General features: G+C 34.1%; 1 protein-coding gene across 1 annotated transcript in view; it reads right to left on the minus strand.

The window, feature by feature from the left end:
* The window catches only part of LOC136044276 (connector enhancer of kinase suppressor of ras 2-like), a 160524-nt gene that overhangs the window by 18562 nt on the left and 129495 nt on the right, over positions 1 to 12467 (minus strand). The window contains 4 exon segments of the mRNA XM_065729510.1: positions 4160 to 4233; positions 4993 to 5168; positions 6523 to 6571; positions 9169 to 9217. Coding sequence (XP_065585582.1) covers positions 4160 to 4233; positions 4993 to 5168; positions 6523 to 6571; positions 9169 to 9217 — 348 coding nt within the window.

The raw sequence follows: 12467 nt of genomic DNA on the forward strand, positions 1-12467 counted from the left end.
AACATTGACTTGAATTGCAGAGGATTATGTGGTGGATCTAGAGATTCTAATCCTCTTGATTAATCCTGTTAGAATATCATGTGATGGAGTTTCTGCTTGTAAACAGGAATTATTTTTCTAGACAGGAAATTTACATACATAAAAGCATTACAATACCAGTAATAGAGTCTCAAAGTCAACCTGATAATAATCAGAGGATTTCAGTTAAATAAACCTTAAATGTGTCTCCACTATGCTCATTTAATGTGATATAGTCTGTAATCATTAATTTGAACGCTGAATTTTCACATGAGCCCATCCTCAGTTAAGGTACAGAATGTTATGCAAAAGTCACATGTTCTGCCAAGTCACAGCAGGCAGATTTTGTAACTGGTTACTACATAAATGTTCATTAATATATTTTTTAAAATATATATTCCTAAATTCACTTAAATGGTGAGCAATATCAGCTACAATACTGTGCTATTATATACTACATAGTCTGAAGTAAATAGGTTTTCATTTTTATTAATTGAGGATCCCAGGTCTGTGGAAGCTTATGTGTTTCACAGTTCTCTTTCTGGGCTGCAAACGACAACAATACATCCATCTCCAAGAAACATCACAACGACTTTTATTTGAGAAGCTTTGAGACACACTAGCGTTAAAAACAGCAGATATGTTTCCAGATAAAGTATTCTATATTTACAGATAAAATGAATAATGTAGAAGAATTATATCTATATTTTTACATGTGGCTTCTTTTAGAGCACCCCACACTGAATACTGCTTGGTTTGCTATCTACCAAGACTGTCAGGCCTGTTTCAGAAGAGCTGATCCCAGCCAGTCAGCTCCTGGCATGGACCTGCTCATTCACAAGTGCAGAACTTTGCAGAGTCCTTGATGGATTTCGTAAGGCCCTTATTGACCCATTCTCCCAGACTGTATAGACCTACCTGAATGTCAGCCCTGCTCTTGAGTGCATCAACTTTTCTCCCCTATTTGCTGTCATCTAATGTGGGGTTGGAGGTGTATTTCAATTTTTAAGAATACTGCTCTGAGAACAACATTCTACATCTTTAGATCAAGTTCCCAGCTATTTCAGGCATGGTAGCACATAATATATTTTGCAAAGTTACCAGAAAACAAAAATACAAATTAATGAAACTATAGATAATTTAATATCTACATGTATTATATCAATGACATTTTATATAGAATTCTGGCTGCATTATGTCAACTTGGCTTGACAATTTAAATGGCCACTTCTTAAGTTTTCGAAAGTTCAGCCAATACATTAATGATTAATTATATCCATATTTCCATTGATCTTGTGGATCAGCATCATCACAGGACATTATAATTATCAGTGCCTTTGAAAATAATGTGATATTCATGTTATGACACATAAAAACTTAAGTAAATAAAATTTCTAATATAATATGATCGTTCTACATCATGAAGATGCAGACTTTGCCCAAAAGCAATGGAAAAGTTTATCAGCGTGAAAACAAGAAGGCACCTCTAGCAGGGACAAGGTCATTCTACATCCAAATATAGCCTGGGGAGCTAAACCAGTCTGAGATAATGCCATGATTTGTATAATAATCAGAGTACCTTCATTAAATGCATTAGTGAGGCAAATCATCAAACCATACCAGATATTGCATTCAGTGACTATATATTTTAGTCAAAGCTTTAACACTGCTGCATTCAGTGTATACTATGGACATCAGCCACACTGTAAGACAGCATTTCCCATCGGTTAGAACACCGGGTAAGACAACCTAAAATCTAAAAATAAAGGAGGCTACTCAAGAAAGACTTCAAATTCTCCTGTTCAAAAGGGTAACTCTTCTTCTTTGAACATTTCACAATGATATCTCTGAAAATAAGACAAATCTGAGGAGAAATCCAAGCTGAGTGCCATAAAGATTTTTTGAGAATTGAAAGAAACCTAATGTGAATTTTGCTGGGCTTCTTTTATGGACTAAGAAACTAAGTGCTCTTTCAGAAAGTCTTAAATTATTTAAAAGTGCAAGAACCTACCTAAAAAATAGAAAAGAGGATTTTTTCCCATCTTTATTCACTGCCAAGACAATTACTTTACTAATTTTTGAACTGTTAAAGTGAACTCGATACAGAAGGTAAGAACACAATCAGACTTACATTTCCATATTTCAAGCTTGCAGTGAAACAGGATACATTACAATACCTACTAAAAAACATTATTACACGACAAATACATTCTAAGGTGTTAAGAAGCAAGAACAGATCCTATAAAATTTTTCCCTAGCTCTCTTAGAAGGAGGCAAGAAAATCTTAGCTGAAGTGTTTTGCTGTAGTCCAGCTGAGACAGGAATGAGCTTTTCCAGATTATGTTTATTTAGAATAGGTCACCATCACCTTATTTGCAAAAGGAATGCTGAAAAATCAGGTCACAGAACTTTGTCCCCAGGCACACCAGAACCACTCACTTCTCAGCAGAATCAGGCAATATCAATCATTCTGTCTTGTCCTCAGTAAGGCAACATCGAAGAGGATAAATAAGTGCTTTATAAGTGCACTTATAGAGGCCATGAATTAGAGCTGGAACACAAGCAGGGCCTGCCATTCACATATACTCAATATACTGAAATGTAAGTGAATGTAATACCTGATTAACTTTCTCTTTAGTTTTTGGAAAAGCAGGTGAAGGAGTAGCAAGTGTAACATGTAGTTTTTATGATAGGGCAAGCATGTTAGTGATAGCCCAGGAAGAAATCAAAGGAAAATTCTGCTCAGTGAACATTGGGAATACTATTAACATCTTCATTATACTTTTACCCCTGGATCTATGTCTTTTTGAAAGTATTCAAAGCCTGAAGGTACTCAGCTTTCAGTAGTGTTCAGAGTTTTAGTTAATCATACTTTTTCTGTGCATATACCCTACAGAAATAGTTCTGTAAGAAATGCTAAGATTAAAGGTCTGGAAGTTATTTCTTGCTGTGCACAATGACCCTCAGTTAAATCTTTCTTAATTCACATTTTGTTAAGTGTTTTAACAAAAGGATATTTTTTCTTGTATTTTTGTTCAATATTATTATTAATATATGAACTTGTTCCTCAGCGGAATTTATAGTGCTCAGTTCACGTTAAATTTCTTCAGTGATAGTCTCAGTTGAAAGAAGTATCAGACATATAAATTACACTGTTATCTTCTCAGACATGACATCTTCTCAGATGGTAATAACACCTTCAGACCAGAGCAAGCAAATGAAGAGATTTGATTTGCCAATCAGCAGTCTCTAGTATAATTCACATCTTCTATACTTCCTTGTGTGCATGTTTATAGTTGTAGATGTATTTCTCAGACCAAAACCATGTTTAGCCATCAGAAAAGCATGACAAAATTTCAAGATGCTTAGTGATAACTGAGATTGCTTAAAGCTACTCTCTACTCCTGAGGGTGGCAAGTTTTAAAAATCTATATGCAGCTTGCAAAGATTCAGGAGATACTGGTGAGCTGCTAGTTTCAAAGCATTAGAATTGTTAAACTTACTGTTTGGCGGATATGAATTCCAATCTCAACACTGCCTGCAAACAGTGCCTGCTATTAATTATGTGGCAAAGCTGAACATATGCTTTTTACTGGTAACATAATGCAGTAGCAGCAATATGCACTTAAGAAGCAGAAAAACAGAAACATGGTGTTCATTTTGTGTTTGGAACCTAAATATTTTAGCAGTTGAGAAGAACTCAATCTTGAATATATAAATTTCATCCCTAAAGGAGAAAATTGAGATTATGTTCACCAGTACTTGCTATGGTATTTCTTAAGATATTTCCCTTCGTAATTGTTCCTTGCACATTTGGCTCTTATCCTGAAGACTACACTGCAACTAAGGAAGTTTAATCTGTTGGCTAATGTATTCACTTATTTTCCTATATTTATTTAACTAAAGTTGGAGCTTGGCTACCTGGAAAGCTGATGAAAGCATTATCCAATTTTTTGTAAGAGGGCTTACAGAATTTACATTAAGTTGCATCTTTTAAAATTAAGAGACACTAAAGCTTAGATGGGCTTATGATGCATTGCTTACATATTTCAAGGCTTTCTTTCTGAGTTTTCAGTACTATACGTAATATATTTCCAAGAGCAATCCTTTAATTTAAAAGCATAATTGACACATTACTTACTGTTTTTTTCTGCATTCAATTGCTCTGTCTATCCTGAACTCAGGTAAGCTAATGAATCCTTCTGCTTTTTCATCCTATCAAAAAAGAAGTGATTGTGAGGAAGAACACACAGCTGTAGAGAGAAATAACCAGTAGTCATTTATGTCTTATACTAAGAACAACCACCAGTCAACTGAAATACTGAACATATTTTTCCTAAGATGTTCTTATTAAGCATTTAGTTTACTTGATTTTTATGAAATGTTCATGAAGTCAAATGACTGCTCTTTAAAGGATCTGCAGTCATCCTAAATTCCCTTTGTTGACGATTACACAAAACCTTTCAGTGCCAAATAATGCACCTAGTATAGCATTCAGGATATTCAGAGAAAAAAAAATGTTTTTTTCTTCATATAGTCTGTAATGAAACTGTTTTATGTTAAAGTCAAGATTGTACAAATGGCTTCTCCTTCCAGTAATAACTCAGGAGGTTCCTACAGTGAGCTCAGTGGTGTCTAAATGGAAAAGTAATAACTAGAACATACTTGTTCAGTTTGTTGAAAAATATAATATGAATGTAAGCATTGCATTAGTCCAAACAAATACTAACTTGGAAGAATATTAACTACTGGTATATTCATTACTTCAAGAGAACCATGAACCTCTGCTTTTTATTAAGATTGGCCTTCTGCTTTGAATAATTCAAAAATAATTCCAGTTGAAGTATTTCCAGCTCAAGTGAACCAGACTTGGCAATTAAAATGGCTGTTCTCTATTATTTATAGACTTTATTCAAAAGAATGATAAAAATTAAGGTTTAATTTAGGCTTTCTCCAAACACATAGTATACTTACATTCTGGTTTGTGTACCAGTACAAAGAAGAATCTTTCAAAATAAACCAGTACTTTTTCCATTTCTGTGTGAAGTAACCTTTGGCATCCTTTTTCTTCCACAGCCAGCCTTCACAATCCCCATGCCCCAGGTCTTTGCAGGAAATTCGTCTTCTGCTCCCACTCGACAGAGAGCTCCCTGAGAACACAATAGTAGTATGAGACATCTCTCTGAATGCTACTCTTCTCAGTATGACCACATTACTAATTTTCAATGATGAATCAATTCAAAAGTCTTCAAGCCAAATCCTGTCCAATTTCAGAGAGGAGATTGAGTTTACTTTTTCCAAAGTTCACACTTTGGTGTCTGCATGAATACAAAACAAAGAGTCTTTTTGTGAAATGGCTTATTTAATCTCTAGAGAATCTGTTCCTCTTAGGACTGCATTTTTAACTAATTAAGATGGTCATCATCATTCCTAAGTAAAAAACATATTTCATTTAGCCTTGAATCTGAAGCTTGGGTAAATAAACATAATCTGTATGTGGTTGTAAATACTACTTCCTCCATATCTTCTGTTACTACTATTTGTACTATAGGAGGCCTGTCAAATTCTGGGTGATTTTTAAACTAATTTTTCATAGTTAATATTTATACTCTATAAGAAAAAAAAAATCATGTTCATAAAAATGCACATGCCTACATTTCTCCTGCACTGAATTTAATGGCACAGTACTATTTTGACCACACTGGATCACGTTTGAATTTACAGCATCAAGAGAAATGTTGAGTTTTGTTTGTTATTTTGCTGTTGTTTTTTCTTTCTTTTTGTTGTTCTATTTCAACACATACTAATTAAAAGGCTTAAAATTTTAGCATGTTTTGCAAGCATTACTAAGAACAGTTTTCATGGTTACAATATCGTTTTTCCTTAAAAAGATCTTTTAGGAAATTTCATTAAAATCTTAGACATTCTCTCTGTGAAAAAATCAAGTTTGTATTGCTGCAATAATGTGAAAAACAAATGTGAAACAGTTAAGAAGTTTAGATGACATAAAAAAATCATCCTTTGTTCTTCAACATTCCCAACTCGTCTTAGAATAACATACTGTGTTATACTCAGTTTAAAGCATTAATGTTGTCAGGTAAAAGTAAAGGAAAATTTTCTTAGGAGATTAAAACATGGCAATAAAGACTTCACTGGCCATATACATTCAAATGAATTTATTATACTGTAACACATTTTCTTCAATTTATTGCTTTGACAGTCTCAAACAGGCCATGAATGCAAAAAAAGAACCAGAGCAAAACAAAACGGCAAAATATACAGACTACCTCTCTGCTACCTAAGTCAGAGAAAACTGTATTGCTGAGTCTAGCGATATTATATCTTCGCTACCTAAAAAACATATTTATTTGTTTTTTTACTTTAGTATTTACTATCAAATTTAGAAATATTGTAATTAAGATGAACATTGACATTTGATTGAGAGTGTTTGCTATCAGTTTACTCTCATTCTCTGCTTTCAGAATGTTAATTTGAAGAAGTTACCTTTTGACCATTTTCTGGATTTTACCCTGAGAGAAGCGTAATGGAATGACTGTAGGAAAGAAAGAAAAAAATGTAATTATAGAAAACCAATGCAGGTAACAGTGCTAACATGAATTAGGTTTCATTACCACCTCCATGGTTATCTTAGGATTATTTATCATAGCATTTTATGTTTATTTCTTTTTATGACTATTTTAAACAACAGAAAGAAAACAGTGGTAAGACTACCAATTAAAATCTCATATTTTCTTGTATTAATTACACTTCTTGCAATCAGATCATTAGAATTCTTTGGTCGAATGGATATGCAGTAATTTGGAAACTGAGGATATAAACTTGTACATTGCCATGCTCAAAAAGCAAATCCTCACTACAAAGTTCTTATAAGCAACTGTGAAACAACATATTAAGGGTCTAAATATCATAATATTCAAACTAAAATAATGGAGCATTATACTAACAGTAATAGATCATTATTAAGAAATTAATATTTAGAATGGAAGGTTTCAAAAAACACTATAAGAAACCAACATCTGAACACAGAACACCAGCTACCTGCAAGATACAAGCAAAGTTTAGTTTAAAGTAAGATTAAAAGGGGAAGGAGTTGTTCTGCACACATCCATGCCTACTTGTAACCTCCGTGTAACTACAGACAGCTTACACCACTGAAGCCACGTACACTTCCTAGCGTCACGTACAGTTCCTAGTGCATAGACAAATAATTCTTTGTTTTTGAGAGTGTGCTCAGAGAACATCTGTGTATATCTGACAGGTGACAAGCTCTGTAAGTGTACATGCATAGTACCACCATAAGAGCTGCAGATTTTTCTTTTTTTTTTTTTTTGAGAACTACAGAAAACAAAGGTCAATGCTTGTTCCTATAGCTAAGAATCATATGTAAAGCAGACAGGAAATGGAAGAACAGAACTAAACAGAACTAAGTCCATGAGAAAGTATTAAAGATGTGCAGCAAAACTGATATTTTTTTACTGTACTATAAGCCCCAGCAGCAGAACCAGTCAGTCATATTGTCCCAAGTGGGGTTCTGTGGTGACTGTGACTGAAACAACCTGTTCAGCCTTCCTCTCTCTACATAGAAACACATTAGCGAAGAGTAGGTGTCTATTTCTGCAAGAAAAATAACCAAAAATTTCCACAATTTAGGCAAAAAAAAAAAAAATACATTAGTGAGGCAGAATTCTATAAATATAATCACATGTGAAAATTCTAATTTAATTACAGAACTTCAAGAAAATGAACAGCTGTATATCTGCTTTAGAATACATACCAGAAAGTGGTATGCATCACTTAGTATAACAGTTTTAAAAATAATGAAAATAAGGGTTGAAAATACTTGCTCTTCCAAAAATATGTTACTTAACCTCACTATGTATTGTTCATGCAAAAAAATGTATTAAAAGCAAGAAAACTAGAGAAAGTGAAAGATTTTAAATTCCTTGCAAACAAATGTTTAATTAGCACTGATAATATGCAGAATTCAAGCTTCATATTTGGAGAGATAGACAAACTAACTTATAATTAACTTTGTGGTAAACAGTGTAAGAAAACAGTCAGAACTTGCAACTTAAAATGAGACAAAGTTGCTATGGGAAAAAGGCTGATGACAGGAGAAGGTACTGTGGTTGTACTCATTTAACCTCCTGACTCAAAACCACAACACGAAGCAGAATGTTAAAGAAAATGCATGCCCCTACCCCCACCTCAGTCAACAAGAAGCACGCCATGGAAAAAAAGTGATAGAACTGAATCTCTGCTATGTGAAGCTAAATCAGTGAGACCTCAATGCATACACAGTGAAGCAGTAAGAAGGCTGTTTAAGTGTCACAGAATTACCAAATGAAAAGTTAAAAAATGCTCCAGAGAATAGATATTCAGTCACCAGTCGGGATGAAAGGAACTAGGTCATTAATGTAGACCTGGAAGCACATATCTCTGCAATTTTGAGCCACAGGAGATTTATAGGAAAACTTTAACAAGTTTAGAACATAGCGATTGGTGCATTCACTAGAACCAGTACACAAATCACGGAGCATGTAGTGCTGATTTCCTCAGGTTACATGTGTTAGATTACTTGTGAACTGTGATCCAAAAGAACAGCAGTGGGTTTAAGTGCTTTTCAAGGGAGATGGCACACAAGGTAGGGGTTGGCTAGTAGAGGAAAACTGCAGAAGTTATAGGTCTTCTGCTATGACCACCGATATTTAGCAGAAAAGCTATCCTGTAACTGAAGGTCCCGTTTATTGTCCTTTTAATGAAATACTTGAAAAAATATGAAATGGCTAAGAAGTTTAGATATTTTCTGTTAAAGACCTTCCAAATAAGCACCATAAAACACTCTGAAAATGTAAATACTTAATATCCTTGTCAGAGTATATGTACTATTTAAATATCTTAAGAGCTTTTAAAATTTTCCATTAGGAAAACAATGGAAGATGTCCTCTTCCAAACTATGGTTTACTACAGTTCTCCCAAAACTAATACATGCCTTAGAATATCTAATAAGTTTCCTATTAAACTTAACCAAAAATTCTGCATGCAATTCAGTCCACTACGGTTGCAGTGGATACTACTCTGAATTTGGAAATTATTCCTAGGATTCTGTTTTCTTTTCTAAATCATTACCTTCCTCATGGATGTACTTCCTTGACGGTCAATGGCAGAACTAGCATATCTGTGAGAGAGAGGAAGGAAAATGTCAAATAACAACAGGAAATAGTAATCTGAATAATAATAAACGCACAAATGCATTTCCAAATGCATTCCTATAGGTATATTTACATTTTCAAAGTTATTTAAAATGCAGCACCTAAAATATGAGGCACATTATTTTCAATTTCTTTTGTTAATGTTTTTTATCCATTTCAGTAACTATCACAAAATACTCAAATTTCATCATCCAAAACTCAAAAGCAAACAACACAGTTCCTCCCACTTTTAGTGACTCTTAGGAGATATAAATCAGTTTCTTCATTGCAGGTTTAACTGCTATTAGTACATTTTGTACAGCAGCAAAATTTGCCACAGGTATAATGGACTCCTAGAGTTTATACCAAACTAGGAAAGAACAAATATTTTTAAACAAATAGCAACAAAAAGAAATTCAAATAAATCAGTAAATAAGTTCGAGGACTCATTCAAATTTTAAAATTTAACAGTTTATGGATAATTACTTGAACATTTGAATGTGACATTTAGGAAACATTTATATGTGTTCCATACATTGTAAATTTGATTCTTTCACATTTCATTACAGAATAAATTTGATTTCTCCTTAGGTTGATAAATAAGCATCTTCCTTTGAGTTATTTTCTGGGCATTCTATATAAATAGAATATTTCCATGATTCTATTTTAAGTTCAGCAACATGTAAGTAGATCTGTGAGCACTGAGACATTAATAAACACATAACTGGAACTAAATTTGACGTGACTGTCAGATGCTTTCCAGGTATGGAAAGTCTAATCTTCTGTGCATTTCTGTCCCTGCCACCTCCTCTTAGATGCTTCAGAAGCACTTAAAAACAGGAAGTTCATGAAGACCACAGCAGTTTAGTATTTAGCTCAAGAAAGATTCTTTAGATCATCAGAAAAACAGTAATATTTTTGCCATACTAATATCCTAACAGTATCTTCTTGGTTGTCAAACATGGAATGCAACAACCAATTTGCATGAGCCCAGAAGCAACCTTGAAAATAATGAAAACTGATTCTTAGCAACAAAAAACAAACAAACAAGGAAACTTCCCCAAACTAAGCATGATACAGGCTCCACTGACTGCTACAGCTTAGCCATTACACTTTTTAGAGATCTCTGTAAACAGCTTAATGCTTGGAAAGGCTATTGCTGTGTGCAGTTTCAATTCTACATCCCTGGAGAAGGTCTGGGCAAATTGTCAGTTTTCTGAGTATGAATATTGATGAGCATCTTGACACCATGACAGTCCATGTCAAGATAGAAAGGGAAATGCCTAAGACTGCACGAAAAGATGGGATGCATAATATTAACATTAAAATTACAAGTTAATAATTAAGACTTTGAAGTTCTGAGCTGCCTGTAGATTACAAGCATTGAAAGAAGTAACTGAAAAACAGAGATGTTAAACTTACAACATTTGGTAAAGGAATGGACAGAAGCCTAAACCGCTTCAAGGCAGATTTTGTCATTAATGCTCCATTTATGTCTACCCATGAGAATGCCATAAATGCACTTCCATCCTGCTGGGCATTCCCCCCTCTTTCTGGTCTGTTACTTTAATCATGGCTTTGACCCATCTGGAAAGTGTCAGTTTCAATCCTTCCATTCTTTCTCTCAGCCAATATACAATATGAACAATACATCTGCTTTTTTATCTGAAAGTCCTTAGTCAAGTTTTGTTTACTTCCATGCTAACACTGTAATGCATCTCCTGACAGTAATCATAGTCTCTGCTTACCAGCAAAAATCTTGTAGTTATAGAAATTATCTGCAATCAGGTTTCTCAAAGCTCTTCACATCTCAACATCTAATGAAAGGTCAGGAATACATATTCTAATGTACAATGAGCGTAAATTTTATTTGGGAACAGTTTTGCAGTCTGCAGGGTTCTTTTACAAGGTTTTATATATATTAAAACTCTTCACAAAATTAAATTATTCCTCAAATATTCAGATCTACAGATAACAGAAGAAGAAATGCCAACCTTCAGACAAGTAAACTCTTTATGTGGAACTGGCAGAACCAATTTAGACATAAAGGAATCCTAGCACGTCATCTATTTTAGTTCACTTTACTAATCTGTACCACATTTGGTTGAGTTATTCCTCACGTTTCTTTTAAGAAAACCAGTTGTTATAGAAGTGAAAGAGAAAGGAATGAAGAGGGAGATAAAGCAAAATGGAGTGATATGGTTATGATGGCCAGGCCCAGTATTTCTCAAATCAGGTAAGAGAACCGACCTTATGAATGCTTGCTTTCATGTCTGTGTTTAATATTCATTTTGATACAAACCAGAAACTAGAACAATTAAAACCAATGTCTTATAATTAATTTATGCCAATCTAAGAAAATAACAAATTAAATACCTGTGCTGCTCAGAAAGTAATGTCTCTTATTTTATTATTTTGGCCCACGACTTCAGAGGCAGATGTTGGTGGGATGGCAGTACCTTCCCAACAATATCCCATTACATTTTGTTGCCATGTGACAACTGTGGAGGTGCAGTCTGACAGGATGGCATCTGACATGGATATATGTCTATGAAGCAAAGAGGTGGAATTGAATTCCTCCATGCAGAAAAAATGCCATGCATTGACATCCATGCACTGACACTTGCTGAACGTTTCTGGAGACCAGACAGTGGATGTGAGCACATTGAGGAGGTGGGTGGTGCATTTCAGTAGTAGTGACAGAGACAGTGGTCAACAGCGTGGCATGCAGGCTCTTGTTCATTATTGGCAAAAATGGACAGCTTCTGCTGGTGACAGTGTTGAAAAATAGTATTTCGTAGCTGAGAATTTGCTCTATCAGATAGTGTTATTGTGGTCTTTGCATCTGTTGTGGTTTATATGGAAATAAATCAGAGGCATTGCTTGTGAAGCAACTTATATAAATTATTAGATATTTGCAGAGTCAATCGTTGCATAATATGGCATACTAAAAAGGCATTGTATTAAGGAAATAACCTCTGAATTTTTTTTTTTTGTTGTTAAACTCATTCTAAAATAATTATTCTCATGCATTTTTCTTCAAATGGATTTATGAGGCACTTCTGTTTGACAGAAATGTAAAAGATTAACAACTCTAAGTTTTTATGTACTATACCTAGCTGTGTCTCATATACTGGAACTTCTATGGATAAAAAGGTTTTCTCACTCCTACCCACACATTTTAAGCACACTGAAAGAAGAATAAAAAGATAAGAATTATGAAATAAATTTACTTAG

This window comes from Cyrtonyx montezumae, unplaced genomic scaffold (genome assembly GCF_038088225.1).
Source record: "Cyrtonyx montezumae isolate F1298 unplaced genomic scaffold, pur_monq_1.0 scaffold_11, whole genome shotgun sequence".
NCBI lineage: Eukaryota > Metazoa > Chordata > Aves > Galliformes > Odontophoridae > Cyrtonyx > Cyrtonyx montezumae.